The sequence below is a fragment of the Marmota monax genome, unplaced genomic scaffold (genome assembly GCF_021218885.2).
Source record: "Marmota monax isolate L192 unplaced genomic scaffold, Marmota_monax_Labrador192_F-V1.1 WCK01_AAM20220418_F8-fsc00075, whole genome shotgun sequence".
NCBI lineage: Eukaryota > Metazoa > Chordata > Mammalia > Rodentia > Sciuridae > Marmota > Marmota monax.
In genome coordinates this window covers 897,270-920,196 of record NW_026694772.1, presented here as the reverse complement: position 1 = coordinate 920,196, position 22,927 = coordinate 897,270, and the positions used below count along the sequence as shown (strand labels likewise).

Here is a 22,927-nt window from a genome sequence, read left to right as displayed (position 1 = left end):
ATATATCTAACATTTTTTACATATCTTCCACTACATAAACTACTTTTCTGAACTCCATAGGCATTGCATCACTCCAAAAGCATCTATTCTTTGATCCATGATTTATCTAAAAGCTAACTCGTAACAATAAGTAAACCTATTTTAAATTAAATGCCCAATGAGTATTAGTACATATGGAACAAAAAAAATATAATTCAAATAAATATTTAAAATATTTAAAATAACCAGGGAAATTTATTTAAGTTTAGCTTTAAAGAAATTATTCAAGCATCAATATAAGTATAATATCTAATATCAATACAAATAAAAGTATATTAATTTAGGTAAAATCATGAACTATTATAATAGAATTTTGTTTCTTAAGTAGCTAATATCAAGTTAGCATTTCACAAAATTGATGTATCTAAAATGTTAATAAATTCTAATTTAGAATATTCTACTTAGTAATTTAAGTTCCTAATATTAGATCGACCTCTCCTTTCCTGGAAAGTAATAAAATTCCAAAAGATCAAGAAGTTGTAGAGTTCTATTTTTTTTTAATGTTGTTCAACTGAAACCAAATGTGTCATTGAAGGTTTCCCTGGAGTCATGTTACTGCCAATGTCATATCATTTCTCAAAACACATGAGGTACATATAATGAATGTCATTTGATTCTCCTTTTTGGTCAAAATAAGGTTTAACCCATGTATGTGATAATAATCATCTCTTATACTTCTCGTATATTACTCCGAGTATCAACTTTATCAGTTTACAATGATGATACTTAGAACTCTTAGCTTACAAATACTTCTTAGTATTACTTTTTATGTTTTAAATAAAGTTTTATACTTATTTTTTCATGAGCACAATTTTGTTTGAAAAGCAAATGTGAAAATCTATGTACAGATTTCCCCATTTTAAATAGTAAACATATGCCAAAAAACTAAACTAAGCAAAAAAGATGCACATTTCCTTTCAGACTTGATAGAAAATACCAAAAAATGGTAATAATATACTATGAAGTTTTAAAAGACTACTGAAGGCTAAAATATACATACAGCCATTTTTTGAAGACTTGATAACATTTCATTTTGATCCTTAAAGCCAGTTGTTTGAACCTTGTTCATTGCATCTTCTTTTTCTGAAAGCCACGCACTAAAAAGGCACTGAAAGAAATTTCAGAGAAGAAAAATAATTATTAAAAATAGACCTTTTTGTTTTTCAAATTAATACCTCTCCATGTCTTTAACTGCCATAATTTCCACATAACTCACCTGTTCTTCTGTAAAACGCTGCCATTTTAGAAGAATGTCTTGTAAAAGAACCCAGCGATCTTCTGTCCACCTACAGATATTTGCCCATCGATCTCCTAGTACCTGGGGAAGAGAGGACGGAACACATCAGTAAACAATTTTTAACTGAATTTCATTAAAAATGGCATAAATGATTTGACAAAGTATTCGATTTTGAGTCTCCTATGTATAATGGGGATTTTAAATACCACCTTTTCTGCTTCTGCTTTGAATTAGGTAAGCAATGTGCCTTTCAGATTATTTCAGTCTTTCACCTTTCCTTGAAAAGCAATTTACAAGCAGTCTGAAGCAGTTATACCACTATCTCAACAATACATTAGCAAAGATATAAATATAAAATTATATAATGTCAATACACAATATATGTACCAAAACAATACTATACCCCATAAAGATGTACAACTATTATGTGTCAATGCTAAAAACATGAAGGGGATTTTCCAATGAGAACATGTAAACTCTGTATATTACTTAGGTCTGAAAAAAACACTCCAAAGAATAAAAGTCTGACTATTAAATTAAAGACCTTAAAAGGACTCTTATTTAAATTCTGCTTAATTAGAACTAATATTACCATATAAAGTTTAAATTATCTATATTTTTACAGACTATGAAATGTGCTATCTCAAAAACATTGAGATAAAATTATAATAGTCCCTGAATAGGAACTCCATACCTTTAGCATGTCACTAATTTCTAAGTGTACACAGTAATTTAATGTATAACATAAACCAAATACAAATGATTTTGGATACGAAATATATACTATAATGATTTTAATGCACAGGGAGTGTTTGAAAGACAAAAAAGTATGTCATTTACTTGCACTCCTTTATGATGCACTTCAGAGCCTAAAATTTCAAACTTTTATGATTTTTTTATATAAAGAGAATTAATGTATCATCGCTGTTGAATCTTTAAAGATAGAGGTATCACAATATGTGGAATGCTTTATTTTGTATGGAATCAAAACTAAAATAAAAGTGTTTACAACTCATATTTTGGAAAATATATCCAGTATCTAAAATAAGCCTCACAATTTTCTACTTATCTTGATGCTGCATATTTGGATCAATCCATTTAGAAGATATTATTATGGGATTCAAACAATGCAAATGTAGTTAGAGTTATGAAAAAAATCCATCTATCCTTAGGTAACTTGGATATCTCCATAATTTTTTACACTGTTTAATCTACTACTACTTCAAAAAGGAAATCCCATGCATGAGTAAATAGTAGGCAATAAACATTTTACTACAATATTAAAATGATCATGTACTCATATGCATCTCAGTCAGAAGTGAGTTTTCAGATTTTCTTCAGAAGTGTCAATAAAAATGTTATTGCTTTCAGCATAATGTAACTGATTTTCTTATTTTTTATAGTTTCATTCTCTACTCAACTCCTTTTGAATTACATTAGGTTATGACAAAAACCATAACATTGAAATAGAAATGCAAGACACCCTCAGGAAATGAGTCAACTTAAATCAATGAGCTTAAAAATATTACCATTTAATTATTACAAACAAATAAATTGGTTTTATCCTAATATATATTTTAAGTTCTTTTAGTGAAAACTAGTAACAGTTTATATATGCATCAGATACACTGATTCATGTAACATAATGCTTCATAGATCAGTTGTGAAAAAATAACTTCAAACAGAAAACCTTATGCCTTAGCTATAAACTATACCATCTTCCTTATTAGATTGTATAGTTATAAAAGGTCAAAACATGGTATATTTGCTATAGCCCACCAACTTCTATAAAGATGGTAATAAAGGTGGGGAAGGGCAAAGGAACTATAACATTTATAATGAAAGAAAATGGAGACTTAAATTCATAAAGCACCTATGTATTGCTGCAAAAAACAAAGGTAAACTGAAGTGTGTGATCCTACTACTGAAAAATTATAATTTATTAATGTTATTAGAAAAATTTGTAGGATTCTACAAATCCAAATAAAACCCCTCATATTCTAGATTACTTAAAGTAATTTTTAAAAAATTTCTAAAATATATACTTTTTGGTACCGAGGATTGATAAGCCAACTTAAATCAATGAACTTAGCTACATCTCCAGTCATTTTTATTCCTTTTACTTTGAGACAGGGTATTACTAAGTTGCTAAGAGTCTCACTAATTTGCTGAGGCTGACCTTGAATTTGTGATCCTCCTGTTTTAATCTTTAGAATTGCTGAGATTATAGACATATGCCACCACAGCCAGCTAAAATTATAAAATGTTTTAATGTGATGCATTGTATACTGTCATGTTTTCCATGATAAATACTATACTACTAATGATTAAGTATTTTAGGTATATGATTAACCTACTTAAGACAGTATTTTAAGAATGTCATTAAAGTGTCCTTTGTATCCAAATAATGACTCAAATTTTGATAATTCATTGAACCTGGTATGAGTTGGCCAATATTTATCTTTAGTTCATGATAGGTTCTAATTTGCTCACTCATCAATCATGAAATTTATTCAAATATCTATTTGAAAAAAACCTATATGTGCCAAATATGAACAAAATAATTATGTGAGTTTAATAGTATTCCCCCAAACTACTGGTGAAGCACTACACCCAACCCACTACCTCAAATGAAATCATATTTAGAGCTAATGCCTTCTTTGAAGGTCTAAAATTGAAGCCATTGGGATAGTCTCTAGTCCAGTTTTACTGGTAGCCTTTTAAGAGGAGAAAATTTGGATACAAATGCCAGGAATAAGTACGTAAAGGAGAGACCACATGACCACATGAGGACACAGGAAGAAGGCAGCCATTTACACGTCAAGGAGAAAAGACTCAGAAGACATCAATTGAGTCAGTAGGTTTGATATTGGACTTTCTAACCCTCAGAAAATTGAGAAAATAAAATTCTATTGTTTCAGCTACCCAGTTTGATATTTGTTATGGCAGCAATTACAAACTAATACGGAAGTCATATCTGAAAAAGGCTCTTCTGGAATAAATTTAGAGCCAAATTATTAAGTCTATTAAAGAAAATACCAATATCTTATAAGAACTGACATAAATATTAAAAAGATCATGTATTGAAAAGTGTTCTTAACTTGAAGAAGTTATGTAAGTATTGTGTTTTTTTTTACATTTTGTTTGAACATGTTTAAAATCAAATCTTCCAATAAATGCCAATGGTCATTTACTCTTTTTGCCTGTAAAAAAGAGAAAAGAAAATGAGGGGCCCATCAAAAATAGAATAAAGATCAGTGGACTAGATGAAGGGGATTGAGGAGGAGGGAGAAGGGATAGAATAAGGGAAGAGCAGTGGAATGAATCTGACCCAACTTTTCTATGTACATATAGGAATACACCATAGTGAATCTCACCATCACGTATATCCACAAGACACTAATTAAAAAGTAAAAATTACAAGTAAAGAGCAAAATGATCATTAGAGTAGAGGGAAGGGACCAGCGGAATGGACAAGGGGAGGGAAAGGGGAAGTACTGGGGACTGAATTAGAGCAAATGTTATCCAAGGCTTTTATAGATATTTCAAAATGAATCCTAATGTTACATGTAACTAAAAAAAAATTAAAAATAATTTGGATTTTTAAAACAAAAAGCACTTATTAAACCTAAAAGATATTTCATCTCCCAATATATTTAAATATTTGTCCTTCAAAAACACATTCCATTACTTAAACCTATCTTGTTCTCAGAAAACTCTAAATGAATCAAATCTAAGTCACTTCTGTTTCAATGTGGGCGATGCTTTTTACTGGTCTCAGTGTAATTAGATGAGTGAATTAGGAATTGCTTGCTTACACGCTATACATATAAGCATAATCATATATGTACATACTGTTTGAATTATGGATTTCTTTTTATTGCATAAAAGTATTGGCCTTCATTTGAATTACAAAGAATGAAGCTAAGTAATGGGAAGATTATCATTCAGCTCTAGATTGCCTCAAAGATGCTGGTTCCTATCATTAAATGAACACCCAAATTGTTAGACAAGTATAAAGAATTATATTTAATGGGACTGACAAAAAGCTCAATTTAAAAATACATTAGTGCATTTTGTTATATGGAATATTAGTTTTATTGCAGTATATTTGTACATGCATATAAGATACTTTAATCCTATCTATCCCCTTTCCACTCCCCCCTCCCCAATTCCCCTTTTCCTCTAATAGACTCTCTTCTGTTTTCATGTTGTTTACCTCCTAGGTTCTACACAAGGGAAAACATATAATACTTGCCTGTGTCAGAAGAACAACTACATTAGGATTATAACTGTCTAGAGAAAAAAATGTGCATTTACTCAATGCTTTCTGAGTTCTTAAGTTTAAGGAAATAATGCATACTTTTGTAGAGCTAAGTAGATATTATAAGCATAAATGCAAAATTAGTGATTTATAACATCTCTCAAGGTGATAAGAAAAAATAATTTTTATTTATATTCTCATTTTGGCTCAACAGTAAGAGGAGCTAAAGGTCACATCACTTACTCTAACAAATATTCATGGACTAAATCACAACTCCATTATCCATGCTCAGATCCACAATGGAGAGGATTTTTCCCTCCCATTTAATTCATATCTCATATCACTATCCATGCCAAGAACTTTGGTTGAGTTGAGCTTTCAAGGTAAACATGAAAAATGTCTACCAAAAGTACATTTGGATAAGGGCAACTGAAGAAAGTTTGACAAACGTGGAAGGTAAAGCTGAAGTACAGTGATCCTTGAATTTATATAAGTCTCATAGAATATGAGACCAAATTTTGTCATCAGGATTGACATTAAGAAATAAATTTTTCCTGGGCATATGTCCACTAATGAAAAACAATTATGTAAATCAATGGATGTGTAATTGATGTGATTCTGCAATCGGTATATGGGCTAAAAATGGGAGTTCATAACCCACTTGAAGCAAAGTGTGAAAGATGATATATCAAGAACTATGTAATGTTTTGAACAACCAACAATAAAAAAAATAAAATAAAATAAAAAATAAAAAAAGAAAAAAAAAGAAAAAAAAAAGAAAAACAATTATGTACTATGGGCCACGCAATGAAGCACACAGTGGAGTTGATAAAAGAGGGAAGCAGCAAGGAATAGTCCAGCTCATTTTATGGAAGTTTCAGACCAATTACTATACTTCCCAGACAAATGAATTTTATGTGTAATGGGCCTTCTGAAAAACAGTTTTGGTTATTTCCTACATTATAAACATAAAGTTAAAAGGCATATGCAACTTCATTTTACCAGTGGTGAAATGGAAATCATATCAAGTAACTTAAAGAAAGAAAATAAACCGCATGATGAGAGAAGTGGCAGAGTCCAACAAACTAATGTTTAGCCAATTTGTAAGTTTGTTATCAATTTTGCATGTTTTTATAAACTGTTAACTGAAGTAACATACTATAAATTGGCAGGCCTTATAGCTTCAATAACATGTGATCCAGTGAGAGAAAAAATGTTATTTCAATGTATTGGGGAAAAAAAATTACTGAGGGATTCTCAGAAAGTATCATTCTTATTTTTGTTTAAACTATTAAAAATAAATAATATATGGAATTGTCTGAAAGAGAACAGAAGAACATGCTTCTTCAACTGTTATATCTCCTAAGTGAACTCAAGGACTGTGTGATGTTACTTCTAAAGGTGTATTTTTCAGATGAGCAAAGTTATATTTGATGGGTTAACTAACTTGTCTAAGTCCACAGTATTGAGTATCTGGGATTCAACTTCAGATCTAATATGACTATAGGCCCATGCTCTTTCATGATGCCATTTACTAAGCAGGGCACTTGACATAAAAGTTATACCTTCTAATTTTTGCTACATAATCCACAGCAAGATGTACAGGTGTTGAATCCCTTTTGAGTTTTTTATATATAGCTGTTCTTATTATAGAAGTTTGAATATATTTTACTAAATATTTTATCTAGACCCAGTTGATAAAAATTTGAATCTTGTTATTATAATTTGATCTGAAATCATATTTGACATCATAGTTCCATATTAAGTACAATAAGAAAAAATCATAAAATACTTTCACTTCTAGATAAAGAATGTATGTTCTTTGTCAGGATTTTTTTTTTTATTTTATTTTTTATAGTTGTAGATGGACAGCATGTCCTTATTTACTTTTTTATGCAGTGCTAAGGATTGAACCCCAATGCATCATGCATGCTAGGCAATCACTCTGCCACTGAGCTACAGCCCCATCCCTGTTAGGATTTATTTTTCAAAAAGCAAATATGACTGTCTGATTTATTAATGAAATTCTGCCATGGTGATTATGCTGAAAATGTAGTGAGATTTTTAAGTTGAAGAAGCATGTTCTTCTGTGATCTTTCAGTCAATTCCATATTATTTTTTTAAATATTTAGTTTATACCTGGATACAATACCTTTATTTCACTCATTTGTTTTTTTTTTACTTGGTACTGAGGACTGATCCCGGGTCCTGCACATGCAAGACAAGCGCTCTACTGCTGAGCCACAACCCCAGCCCCCATATTATTTTTAATAGTTTATAAAGTGCTAATGAATAAATATGGAAAGACCCTTTTGTTGTTGCCATTGCTGTTATTATTTGTAGGCTATTACTTAATGTGATTTGGTAGCTTAATAAACTGTAGTTCCCAGCTCCCTCCAGTCTACTCAATTGGGATACCAGAAAATAAAGAGCAGGTGGAGTCCTAGGAGCAGTTCAGCAGACAGTGTCCTTTCCAGCATTCATCACATTGCCAGGAATTCCTTGAAAGCCTGAGGTTTTACTGTTCCTTATGGTTTTATGCCTCACAAGCTCTAGACTCCTTGAGGTAGGCTGCTAACCCTTGAGGTTAATAAAGTCTAATAGAGTAATACATGAATTCAGAAGAAGTGCATGAATATCTTAAAATTTGAATTCCATCACTGTAACTGTTTCCCAATTATTCCATTGGAACACTTTCTCTTACTTCATGACTTACCTACACACCTACCAATCATATATGATGAATTGGAAAACCTATAGGAAGCAAAGATTACTTTTGAAGTTCTACACTCAATATCTGAGATTCCAAATCTTGAAAATTTACCATGGCCATTAACCATACAGGAGAATCTTTGAATCTGCTGATTTACACATCCCCAGTCTTAAAGTATAGACTGCCTGAAATCTTGCCCTAGCTATTCTGTTTTCCAACTTTTTAACAGCTGTCAGTAAACTCTTAATCTTGGCACATGTTCATGTTCCCCTAATAAAATGAAGATAATAACCCTCAAGGTTAGGTCACTACAAGGATCAGAGAAGTCAACAAATATGAAGGTTCTCTGAAAATTGATTAATGGGTGTGATTGGTAAGGATTTATAGTTCAGTTGACAGAAAAATCAGTATTTCCTCCATATGTAAAAATTCTGAAACTTTATGGAATTTTAATATAGAACACAGTGAAATATTTCTGCAGGACACTAAAATTACAGCGTTTTCATATTTTAATAGCCATCTATAAGGCTTATAGCCTCGTAAGAGTTGAGAAATTTGTCACTATTAAGTTTTTTTTTTTTTGAGAGAGAGAGAGAGAGAGAACTTTTTAATATTTATTTTTTTTTAGTTTTTGGTGGACACAACATCTTTATTTTATTTTTATGTGGTGCTGAGGATCGAACCCAGCGCCCTGCACATGCCAGGCAAGCGCACTACTGCTTGAGCCACATCCCCAGCCCAGACTATTAATTTTTAAACCAGGACCATGTTCTAATACATCTATTAACTGAAAGAAAATGCATGGAGAACAGATATCTATCCCTCTATGTAGCATTCTAACTCTTGGCATTGGAAATACCCATCTACAAAATCCCAAATTATAATGTTTATGCATAATAAAATCCATTAAATAGCTTAAAAATAACTGAATGGGTAGTGAAAGAGATTATGGCTAAAAGTGTACAGTTACCTGATTTCTACTGAGGTTAATATGTGGGGAAAAAAGGGCAAAAATCAGAGCACCTACTTTTATAAGAGAAGTTAGAAATCCCTCATTTTATATCACATCTCCTCAATTTCAAATATTAATAATATATTATTAGATAACATATGTACCAAATGAACTTTATATGAATATGGTTGCAATTTTTTGATGCACTAGACCGATTTCTAGAAAGATGTAAACTACTGAAACTGACAAATGGAAATCTTGAAAATTAATTTTTTTAAAAAATGAAAAAATACAAATAAAAATGGGAATTTATATGTCAATTAGTGTGTCAAATTTTCATTTGAAACTACTATTTGTGTAATCCAGGATTAGGCAAATCCCTAAACCTGCACAATCAGATACTTAAACTTAGGAAGCATATTATAAGAAAGGAACATAACAGGTCAACCACTTTCATGGAAATAATGGGAAAACTAAATCAATATTGAAAATTAGCAAAGAAAACTAAACAATACTTAAAGAAATTAGACATCTCATTCAGGATTGGGTTTTTTTTGGAATTAAGGCTATTTTAATATCAAAAAATTAAGCAATTGTCTGTTTTGATATATTAACACAATAATGAAAAAAAACTAATATCAAGTGATCCAGAAAAACTTTTGATAAAATTCAGCAGTTATAATAAAACCTTTTTAGAATATTAGGAATGAAAGCCATCTACAATAAACTTATAGGAAATACTCTTAATGGGGACTGATTAAAAACCTTATTCCTGACTCCTAAATTGAGAAACAAATGTCCACAATAATCCCATTGTACTAGAGAATGTACACAGTGTAATAAGGTGAGGAAAATTAATAACATGAATAATGACTGGCAGGGAGAAATAAAACTAATTCACAAGCTGTATAGATACATCAGAATGATGCTATGGATAAACTATTCAAATTAATAAGTAAAGTTCATATAGTTTTGGATACAAGAACAAGAAAAAATCAAAAGCATATCTCCATATCAGAACAAATACAAACTGAAATCTTAAAAAATATCATTAATAAGAACTGCAATAATACCTAGAAAATATCTTGAAAAAAGGCTAAGATTCTCTACCTTGAAAACACATATAATATTGAGAGAAAGTAAAGGTCTAAATAAATGGAAAGCTATTTGACATTCATGGATCTAAAGATTTGATAAGATAAAAATGTTAATTCTCCACAAACTGGTCCACAAATTCAATAAAATTTAATTTAAACCATAGCAGGGAATTTTGGGGAGTTTGGCAAGTTAACATCACTAAATCTTATATATTTTTTTCTTACTAAAGCCCCTGATCTCCCTTTTCTTAGGGCACTTATTTAGAAAACTTGCTATTATAAATTAATTCTCTGCCTTAGAAAGCAAAAAAATAAATAAAAATAAAAATCTACAATTCAGGAATGCCATTCTCAAGGACCTCAGCACAATCTCTGAAAGATGGTCATTGAGAAACATAGTACATCTATCTTCTAGTCTCTATAGTAGTGTAGGAGCCCCACTTCAGTATACACAAGTAAGCAAACACAGCCTAATCTTATGGATCATACAACCCCCTACCCTAATATTCTCCAGTGCTTCTCCATTTGCTCAGCTCAGCACTTAAAATCACTCCTGCATTTTGTTCCACAGAAATTAGTTCAGTGTTTTCCCCAAATGGCAAGAGTCTTGATCCATATTGCATTAGTATTGAATAAAATCTTGTCTATTTAATTGCCTATTGTAATTATTCTTTTACAACACTGCCATATATAAAAATTCATTATAAAGGTATAGCAACTTAAATGATATAATATTGGCCTAAGATAGGCTAACAGGCAAGCTAAACTGATCAGACTCTATAACTTGAGCAATGAATGTATAAGCATTTGAGTATTATATTTATATCAAAGGCGACCTGCATAACATTGGCAAAAAGTTGGCATTTGCAATAAATAGTGTTGTTTTAGTTGGATCTATATGAAAATATAGACGTTCACCTCTTCCACACACCAGCCATAGTGGGCGGATTGTAATTATGAAAGGAATAGTAATAATTTTCCCATATGGCAATATGGTACATTACCTTATGATTTAGAGAGGATACTTTTATTTTAAAACTCAGGGCAAAAATATACTAACCATAGTATTAAATATTAAAATGCAGAATATCATATTAAATTTAAACATCTATTTATTAAAAACATATCATTAAGGAGTAAAAGGGCAAAATACCTATTAAATGAGGAAATTATAATATAAATAACCAAAAAAGAATTAACATTCAGAATATGTATTTAAAAATAGCTTCAAATTAATCTCCTTAGTGGTTGTACTAATTTACATTCCTACCGAGAGTATGAAAGTGTTGGCCATTTGAATGTCTTATTTTGAGAAATGACTATTTAGTTCGTTTTCCCATTTATTGTATGAGTTGTTTCTTTGGTATTAAGTTTTCTGAGTTCTATACATACATCAAAATGAATGCCACTATTATGTGAACTATAACGGACCAATAAAAAATAAAAATAGCTTCAATATATCACTAAGAGAAATATAGACAGATAGCAAAATAGACACTTCACAAAAGAAGTCAATTGAATAGCCACTAAACAAATGAACGAGTGCTCAATATCACTAGTCATCAGTACATGCAAATGAAAAATAAGAGATACCATTATATACCCAACAGAAGGACTCAATTTGAAAAGCTAACAACCAAGTATTGAATAAGTTATGAGACAATTTGTACTTTATTTGCTGCTAGTGAGAGTATACACTTGTTAATCAACTTGCAAAAAATCTGTTTAAATATCTATAATACTAAATACACACATGCCCAACTCTCAAGAAATTCCAATCCTCAGTACATACCCAACATAAAGTCATACATTTTCACAAAAAGATATCTATAACTTTCATTAATAGCAGCATTGTTTGTAATGATTTCAAACATGAAAAAATCCAAAGTTTCTTTTTTTCTTTTTTTTTTGTACTGGGATTGAACTCAAGGGTACTCAACCAATGAGTCACATCCCCAGCCTTATTTTGTATTTTATTTGGAGACAGGGTCTCACTGAGTTGCTTAGAGCCTCACAGTTGCTAAAGGCTGGCTTTGGATTCTCGATTCTCCTGTCTCAGCCTCCCAAACTGCTGGGATTACAGGTGTGCACCACTGCACCTGGCAATCCATAATTTCTTAACAGTAGTATTTATGTGATATATTCATAAAAATAATATGTTTCAGCAATGAAAATTAATGAATTAATGTTATATACAACATAGATGAATTTCATGAATAAAAGGAGTGAAAAAGTCAAGCTAAAACTATATATACCATACAAATGTATTTACATTAAGTTAAAAATATAGCAAAACTTATCTGACGTATCATAAATTTAGATAGAGGTAGCCTGTGAGGAATTGGAAACAGTTTATTACAACAATAGGTTTGACAGGAATATATTAGTTACTAATAACATACTATTCATGTATAGAACCATGAGTATGTTAACTTTGTTAAAAGTCTTTAAGCTATAATTACGTGTGCTTTTCTGGGTATTTTAATAAAAATACTTTTTTAAAAAAGGGTCATATTATAATGTTTAGAGTTTTCCGCAGAGACAAAAAGTTTTTAAATTCTTCAAAAAGAATTACATTCTAATTCTAAATGTATTAAAATTAGAATTTATACTCATAAATAATATTATTGCTCAGAAAAAAATGAATATTATTGTTCCAATGTATTTGCTTATATTGCTCCTGTAATTCTATATAGTGGGAATTATTAATATCTGAGTCCATTTGATAAATTGGGCATAAGAGAGCTTATTGCTCAATTAATAAGTCATAAAAATCAAGATTGAGCTCAGCTCTAGAAATCTAGAGATGATGTTATTTCAACTCTATCCAACACCCACCTGGATAAGTAAAATTATCACAAGTCACCCATCAATGGAATTCTTCAAAATCTGGCATGTACTGTATTCTTATAAAACTTTGGATTTTGATGTCATCCAAGATGGCAGAATAGAGGAGGTCACCTTCCTGGATGCTCTGTGGTATGAAACCAAGAAAGGAGACAGGCAGCTTCTCTGCAAGGTGTGTGAACAAAAAAAAAAAAGTTTGGGGTGGGGAACTTTACTGGAATTTAAAACTGGACATTCAAAGCAGACCGGGAACACAGGAGGTTGGATATAATAAAGAAAAAATCCCCAGCAGCACAACCACTTCCAGGGCCAGGCCAAAAGCATAAGCCAGAGAGGTCCCTCCATGAGCATAGTAGAGGGATAACAGAATTAAAGGAACCCTCATTTTTGGCAGGCCCAAGGCCTGTCTGGGTATGGAGCATTTAGTGATCAAGGAAATTGCCCAATAAACCTGAAGGACAAGGACATGCTGTGTGAATATCCCTGTGCAGGGAAAGAAGCTGCCATCTCTCCAGGCAGCTTGCAGAGGATAAAGGAAGGAACCATTTTGCAGCCTCAGAACTAGAGCTAAGAGCTGAGGAAGCCAGTTCCTGGCAAACCTGAGTTTGGCCCAAAATACAGGCCCAATAAACACACACTGCATGATATAAAATGTGCCTAAGTGACCAGAAGAAAATCAAATATGGAGAGAGGTTTATACAGGGGATACCTGGTCATAGAAACCCACTTAGCTCTACCCCTACCCCTCCAATATGACTGCTTGCAGGACCTGCTGGGAGAGAGACATCTGGCCATGAACTCAGAAGGGTGGAGTGAGAGAGATTATTTGGAGACTGAACCTGAAAACAGGAAACCTGGTGTCCTCAGGTGATGTAGGGCATTAAGAAGTGGCTCTCCCTATCACAGGAGTGGAACCCAGAAGAGATCCCAAAGAAAAATTAAGACCAATACTTCTCAAATTATTCTATGAAAATGAAAAGGAGGGAACCCTTCCATAGAACCATTCTAGAAGCTAGTATCACACTGATACTAAAACCAACAAAGTCACATCAAGGAAAGAAAACTTCAGACCAATATCCCTGATGAACATAGACACAAAAATTCTTAATAAAATTCTGGCGAATTGCATACAAAAACATATTAAAAAGATAGTGCACCATGATCAAGCTGGGTTCATCCCAGGGATTCAGGGTTAGTTCAACATATGGAAATCAATAATGATAATTTATCACATCAATAGATTTAAAGACAAGAATCATTTGATCATCTCAATAGATTCATAAAAAGGATTTGACAAAATATAGCACCCCTTCATGTTCGAAACTAGGAATAGTGGAAACATACTTCAACATTGTAAATGCTATCTATGCTAAACCCAAGTCCAACATCATTCTAAATGGAGAAAAATTGAAAGTATTCCCTCTAATAACTGGAACAAGACAGGATGCCCTCTTTCAACACATTTATTCTGCATCGTCCTTGAAACCCTACCAGAGCAATTAAACAGATAAAAGAAATTAAAGGGATACAAATAGGAAAAGAAGAACTCAAACTATCACTATTTGCGAATGACATGACTCTATATTTTGAAGATCTAAAATAATTCCACCAGAAAACTTCAAGAAATGATAAATTAATTCAGCACATTAACAGGACATAAAATTCACACCCATAAATCAAATGCATTCCTATACCTCAGTGATGAATCCACTGAAACTAGGAAAACTACCCCATTCAAAATAGCTTCAAAAATAAATTTCAGAATAAATCTAACAAAAGAGGTGAAAGACCTCTACAATGAAATCTACAGAACACTAAAAGAAATTGGAAAGGATCTTAGAAAATGTAAAGATCTCTCATGCTCTTGGATAGGCAGAATTGATATTGACAAAATGGCTATACTATCAAAAGCACTATACAATCTGAAGTTAATTCCTATTAAAACCCCAATGACACTTTTCATAAATATAGAAAAAAGCAATTATGAAATTCATTTGGAAAATTAAGAGACCCAGAATAGCCAAAGAAATCCTTAGTGAGAAAAGTGAAGCAGTAGGCATCATAATACCAGACATTAAATTATATTACAGAGTCACAGTAACAAAAACAGCATGATTTCGCACCAAAACAGGTACATAGACCAATGGTACAGAATAGAATACACAGAGACAAACCCACAAAAATACAGTTATCTCATAATAGACAAAAGTGCCAAAAACATACATTGGTCAACAAATGGTGCTGGGGAAACTGGAAATTCACATGTAGCAAAATGAAATTAAACCCCTATCTCTCACCCTGCACACAGCTCAAAGTGGATCAAGGACTTAAGCCCTAGAACAGAGACCCTGCACCTAATAGAAGAAAAAGTAGTACCAAATCTCCACCATGTCCAATTAGGACCTGACTTCATTAACAAGACTTCTAAAGCACAAGAGGTCAAATCAAGAATCAAGTAGTGGGATGGAATCAAACTGAAAAGCTACTTCACAGCAAAGGAAACAACCAATAATGTGAAGAGAGAGCCTACAGAATGGGAGAAACTCTTTACCACACACACCATAGATAGAGTGTTAATCTCCGGGATATATAAAGAACTTAAAAAATAACACCAAAAACAAGTAACCCAATCAACAAATGGGCTAAGAAACTAAACAGACACTTCATAGAAGAAGTACAATGCATCAACAAATATATAAAAAAATGTTCAACATCTCCAGCAATAAGAGAAATGCAAATCAAAACTACACTGAGATTTCATCTCACTCCAGTCAGAATGGCAATTATCAAGAATACAAGGAACAATAAATATTGGTGAGGATGTGGGGAAAAAGGCACACTCATACCTTGCTGGTGGGACGGCAAATTGGTGCAACACTCTGGAAAGCAGTATGGATTCCTGAGAAAGCTTGGAATGGAACCACAATTTGACCCAGCTATCCCATTCATCAGTCTATACCCAAAGAACTTAAAATCAGCATACTACAGTGACATGGCCACATCAATATTTATAGCAGTTCAATTCACAATAGCTAAACTATGCAACCAACCTAGATACCCTTCAATGGATGAATGTATAAAGAAGTTGTGGTATATATGGACTTATTCAGCCTTAAAGAATGAAATTATGGGGCTGGGATTGTGGCTCAGTGGTAGAGCGCTCGCCTAGCATGGGCAGGACTCGGGTTTGATCCTCAGCACCACATAAAAATAAAAGCATGGTGCTGTGTCCATCTACACATAAAAAATAAATATATATTTTTTAAAAAGAATGAAATTATGGCATTTGTCGGGAAATGGATGGAACTGGAGAATATCATGCTAAGTGAAATAAGCCAATCCCAAAGAACCAAAAGCTAAATGTTTTCTCTGATATGTGGATGCTAATTCACAGTAATGGGTGGGGAATAGAGTCACTTTGGATTAGAGAGGGGAGTAAAGGGAGGGGAGGGGGTATGGGCGTAGGAATGATAGTAGAATGAAGCAAATATTACTACCCTATGTGCATATATTATTACATGACCTGTGTAACTCTACACCATGTACAACCAGAAGAATGAGAAGTTATACTCCACTTACGTATGCTGTGTCAAAATGCATTCTACTGACATGTATAACTAATTAGAACAAAAAAAAGGAAAAATAATTTTAAAAGCCTTTGGATTTTGATGTTCAATTTTCATTAGAAATATTTAAAATTAATTTAGACAACATAAAATTTGCATTTAAAAACTAAATCCATGTATCTAAGCTGTACAAAACAAGCTTTGTGTGTGTGTGTGTGTGTGTGTGTGGTGCTGGAGATTGAACTTAGGACCTGTGCATGCAAGGCAAACTCTCTACAAACTGAGCTATTCCCCAGCCCCAAAAGTTTTCTAATAGTTGAATTAAGTACAAGTTTTATAAAGTTAAAATTAACTTAAATCTGCAGATTCTCATATACCCTAACCACTGTTCAAGTGTTCTAAATATCCACATGTGTACAGTAGCTTCCCTATTAGTGTTGTGCTAAAAGAGGAAAATATTAAATACTTATCACAATAGTATGTTATAGGTATATATGAAAAGAGTGAAAGAGAGAGAGCATACTTGTGCATGTGAGAGTTGAATTCACAGATAAAACTGCATTACTTTTTTTAGTAGGTTTCCTTATCCCCCTTTTGCTTCTGGGTAAAACAAAACTGAGAAAAACTGCACGATTTTCTCAGGGTCACATAGTAATTTTCTCCCATGAAATTGAGAGCTTAGAAAAAAGCCCAGGTTAAGGTATCACACAGATCTGTGTAGCAGTCCCAGCTCTGTCACTTTACAAGCTACATGAACCTGAATGTAACTTCATCATGTACTGGCTTTCTCATTTGTGATACTGAAGCTGCATGTCATACAAATTACTTAAAACTACCACAAAATAATAAGATCATACAAGCGTTAACAATGATAAGTAGTGCTTCATTGGCAGCAATTATCAACACTTGACTTGGTGGATTGTTTCTATACTTTTAAAAGTTACAATTTTAAGATGTATTTTATTCACCAAATGTAAAATTATAAACTAGATGAAAATATCAATATATTTCTTCATCCATGTTCCTTTCCATAAATAATCTCTATTTCTTAATTATATAGGGCTTAACATTTTATAGACTTTTCTCCTTCCCCATATTATCCCAAGTACTTACTATAAATACATTCAGTTACGCTCTCCATATTTAAGTCATGATAGAAAATGGGAAATATACTCTTTCTGAACAAATATTCTTTGGTATACTACTTTATTTCCAATCAACTTTCATTGTTCATTTATTTTAATATTTTCAGATTAACTGAGATAGCACATTTCTTTTGTCATATGTACAATGCTCACATACTTCACCAGTTAAAATTATAAATTGTATTAACAATAATGATAACAATGCACAAAATATGTCATTAAATGTCTGGAACTCTTCTACTTCTAGATTTACTTTGTCACTTCTGATAATTATAATTGTTGGTAAAAATAATTGGCAGAATACAGCATTCAAAGTCTTTATGCTTTGCCTTGGCTTTTAGAGAGTTTTTTCTTAAAGTAATTTTGAAAATAAAGCCTTTTAATTTGAAGTTATCTGCATAATGCAAGAAATTTATGCTTCTACTTAATATATTAGACAGCATTACCATTTTTTTTCTTGAAGTCCACTAGTATATGATTTGGTATTGGAAAGGACTTTGGAGGTTATTAACTCTTTCTACTTAGTATGGAATATCTTCTAAAACATACTTGAACATGTGACATTTCTGTTTCTGCTGAATGTTATCAATGAAGAAAAGTTCACTATTTCGTACAACTCCAATTCTATTCTAAGAATGTTCTGGTATAATGAAAATAAGTAAAATAATGTAGGCACAGGGATAAAAAAAAAAAAAAAAAACATGTTCTCATTCAGATGTGGAAGCTAAAAATCTTGAGCTCATAAAAGCACAGAATGAAGCTGTAGTCACTCAAGGCCTGGAAAGAGGGGAAAAGTGAGATTGGATACTGGATAACAAACAAATAAGGAAGAAAAATGTCTAATGTTATACAGCATATTAGGGTGACTATGGTTCACAACAACTTATATACTTTATAGAGAACTAAAAGAGAAGTTCAAGGCTTCCCAACATAAAGGATAAATTTGAAGGGGAAGGAAATGTAAGTTACACTGATTTGGTCATAGTGCATTGTATACATGTATCAAATGTATCAAATTATAATTCTGTACCTCATAAATGTGTCTAATTATTATGTACCAATTAAAATAATATATTTTAGATAAATGACAGAACAGTCAGAGTATATTTCCAGATTTATTGTTCTTAACTCCCTTGCAATGAAAATTTTCCTTTTGTTAAGTCAAATCTTCCATCTTGGAATTGCATCCAATCATCCATCTGCTCATTGATGTATTCAGCCATCCATCAAGCATTACTGATCATTCTCTGGACTCTATTCAACAATGTAATAAGGTAGATTCTATTAATAGGGAAAAGCAGACAATAATAATTGGAAAACTGGATGATATATGCTAAAATAGAAGTATATTTGGGGTATAGGGGCAGAATAAGAGTGGTCATTACTAGGTCGAATGGCCATCTTTATGGAGGAATATGACATCCAAGCTTTCTATATGTGGTAGGGATTTTAGAGTAGACATTACAAGGAAAAACATTCTGATTAATAGGGGTAGTATGTACACAGTCAGTGGTGATATACACAGTGTGAAAATAGAATGCAGGTTTGAGGATATGAGAGGACTAACAGGAGACAAGTCTAGAGAGAGTAAGGAGTCAGATAATACAAAATCTTGTAGGTCAAGGCGGCTTGAAATTGTAGATGAGGGAAAAGTTACTCAGAACTTCAGGCAGAAGAGATACTACTAAATATGCTCTGGAGAACCTACGCTGATTTCTATGTGCAGACTGAATGGAAGGGAGTTAGATGGAGGTAAGGACTTCCAGGGGGCTTTTGATGTTGGCTTTATGTTGGGAATTGGTGACAAAAACAAAGATAAAATAATGAATGTGAAAAAAAAAACAGCTCAGAAATATTGTGATCTTATATGCAGAAGGCTCCTAAGAGAAATGATTAGGGATGAGTCTCAAAAATTTCAGGTTTTTGGCACAGATGTCATCATTAATGGTATAACAATAAATGGACAGTTTAGTAAAGGAAGCAGATTTACAGAGAGATTTAGGGCACAACGAGTTAGGTTTCACCTTGCTGAGTGTCAAGTGATTTTTGGACTTCCACACAGATATATTCAGAAAAGAATGGAAGAGAAGAAAATAGGGCACAAAAGAAATCTGACCAGAAGACATTTAGAGTTATCAACTTCTACCTATTTTTGATAGCAAACCTTCTAAAGTACAGAGAAAATTTTCCATTTTCAACATAACAATACCGCTTATGTACCAAGTCTCTCTGCTTAGGTTTTTCTTAAAATTAAAGAAAAACTGTTTCCACTTGCATTCTCCACAGGATGCATTCCCATCCTAGAAAACTCAGTCAAAATATAGTGCCAGTCTTAGACATTTAAAATATTTTATTTAGGGGCTGGGATTGTGGTTCTGTGGTAGAGCATTTGCCTAGCATGCGCAAGGCACTGGGTTCGATCATCAGCACCATATAAAAATAAATAAAATAAATGTATTATGTCCAAGTACAATTTAAAAATATTTTAAAAAATATTCTATTCAAACCAACACAAAACACAACTACCAGTTCTTATATCCACACATCATATCATTGTCTAATATCAAATTCATTTACTACACCATCCTTCTCAAACTTGTTTATTATAAAGCTGGTACCCACGTAAACTTGCACAACTCTCATGTGTGTGTGTATATACACGTATACAAATAATGTATAAAATATAATGCATATAAATGTATATGAATGTACACGCACTCATGTGTACTCATCCCTCATCATCTGTGGAGGTTTGGGACCAGGCCCCCTTAATCAAGTTTCATATATAAAATGGTACAGTATATACATATGACTTATGTGTGTCATCCTGTTTACTTTCAAATTTACCTATATTCCTTATAATATAGAGTATAAGATAAGTAGTTGTTATACTGTGCTGTTTAAGGGACAATGATACGAAAAAGTTTGTGATAGTGCAGTGGCACAGCCCTGTAATCCTAGCTACTCAGGAGACTGAAACATGAAGATTTCAAGTTTGAAACCAGCCTCAACAACTTAGGAAAACCGTTTCAAAAGAAAACATAGGAATGTGATGTATGCCTGTAATTCCAGTGGCTCAGGAGGCTGAGGCAGGAGGATATCAAGTTCAAAGCCTGCCTCAGCAACTTAGGGAGGCCTAAGAAATTTAGCAAGACACTGTCTCAGATAAAAAATAAAAAGGCCTGGGGATTTGGTTTAGTAGTTAAATGCACCTGGGTTAAATCCCTGGTTAAAAAAGAAAACATAGAAAGGGCTCATTGGTAGAAAGCCCCTGAATTCATTCCCTAATACCAACAACAACAAAAAAATGTTTGTATATGTAAACATGTTTATTACAGATGCAGTTAAAAAAAAACTGATCCAGAGTTGGTTGAATCTATGGAAACAGAAACCATGGATAGAGAGGAATATCTGTATATACATAAATTCATATGCATTTATATTCATTTACATTTCTATGTGTTTACATTTGCATCTATGGATGGGAAGCCAGACCTTTCTTATACCAAACTAATTCAACTGAATTAAAGAGTTTTTAAATCAGTGTATGACATTCTAACTCCACAGGACATTGCTATGAACAGCGTAAAGAAAGGTGGGGAAGGAAATCCTCCAATAACAACTTAGACACAGTGCCCAGCTGAAATTCCCGAACAACTTATTTCCCTAGAATTTTCTGATAATGTAGTTTAAATAAAACTCCAATTTTTAAACAATTATCTAGTATGAAAGTCTGATACTAGGACATAATATAATAAAACAAAGACATTCTCCACCAATCCTTAAAGAAATAAGATTTACTTTATCCATAAACATATCATAGGAGACTTTGCAAAAATACTTTAGGGAAACCAAAATACTTTGTATGCATTCACTCCACTGGATCAGTTAATTTAAAAATTCACAAAATTTGTCTTACTCTATAATATTTTTATAATTTGTTTAATGTCATTGATATAAATTTGGGTTTCACATCTTGATTTTAATCAATGTATCTTGGCTCTTAGGAATCTTTCTAATCTTCATATATTATTCTTTTTTAAATTTTTTTAGTTGTCAATGGAATTTATTTATATGTGGTGCTGAGAATCGAATCTAGTGCCTCACACATGTCAGGCAAGCACTCCACCACTGAGCCACAAACCCCAGCACATATTATTCTTTATTAAAAACATGTTCATTAATTTTATGAGTTGGGTGAGAAATGGTACCAGTGCACATGTTTAATGATCTGCTAAAATATTGTTTTGTAATGTTATCCTTCTTTAAAATAGGACACTTGTCTCTATCCATTCTTTTGATATATACCTTTAAGTATCCCAAATGGTAGACTAACTATAGTATTAGTCATTTAACAATATTAGTTTAATGCCTTTTATGTGCCAGAAACTCTTAGGTTTGTGGCCTTAAAAACATTAGTACATTGAGTTGGATTTCCAAGTTTTCACATATATAAAAAGCATATATTAAAATTAGATTTGAGAGCTAGGGTTGTGGCTCAGTTGTAGAATGCTTGCCTAGCATGTGTGAGGCACTGGGTTCAATCCTCAGAACTACATAAAAATAAAATAAATTAAATAAAAGTATTGTGTCCGTCTCCATCTAAAAAAATTAAAAATAGATTTGAATGGCTCTGCCTTTTCTTTGTAAGATATTTTCATTAATCTTCTCTAAGCTATGGGCTTAACCATGTTCTTGGATCTTTGTTTATGAGAAATAACTATATCTCAGGAAAAATATGCTTCCATTATGCTTCATTTATAACAGTTTAGTTTTTAAAATGTGAAATGTGCACACAACCTGTGCACCTCCAAAGTGATTCCCTTATTCTAGTTTTTGTTCAAATGCCACCTGTCAGTGAAATATCCCTTGACCACACAAATTAAAACTATTTCCTTGTTTGTTTGGGTTTTTTTTTCTATATAGCTGTTGAATTACATTTACCTAATGATGCCTGCATTTATATTTTAAGTTTGGTCTAACATTTTCTCTGAGCATAATGAACTATAACCCGGTTTGATGTGTAAATAGACTAACCTGAACTCTTAAAATGAACAGCTGAATCTT

The 22,927-nt window shown here is 32.3% G+C and overlaps 1 protein-coding gene across 11 annotated transcripts in view; it reads right to left on the bottom strand.

Annotated features, from left to right (window-relative positions):
* Nucleotides 1–22,927, bottom strand: part of Dmd (dystrophin) — a 2,205,817-nt gene that overhangs the window by 1,497,841 nt on the left and 685,049 nt on the right. For all 11 annotated transcript variants that reach the window (XM_058572890.1, XM_046425263.2, XM_046425265.2 and 8 more), the window contains 2 exons: nucleotides 1,256–1,357; nucleotides 1,040–1,147 (listed from right to left, as the gene is read on the bottom strand). In XM_058572890.1, the coding sequence (XP_058428873.1) occupies nucleotides 1,040–1,147; nucleotides 1,256–1,357 (210 nt within the window). The remainder of the gene's footprint in view (nucleotides 1–1,039; nucleotides 1,148–1,255; nucleotides 1,358–22,927) is intronic.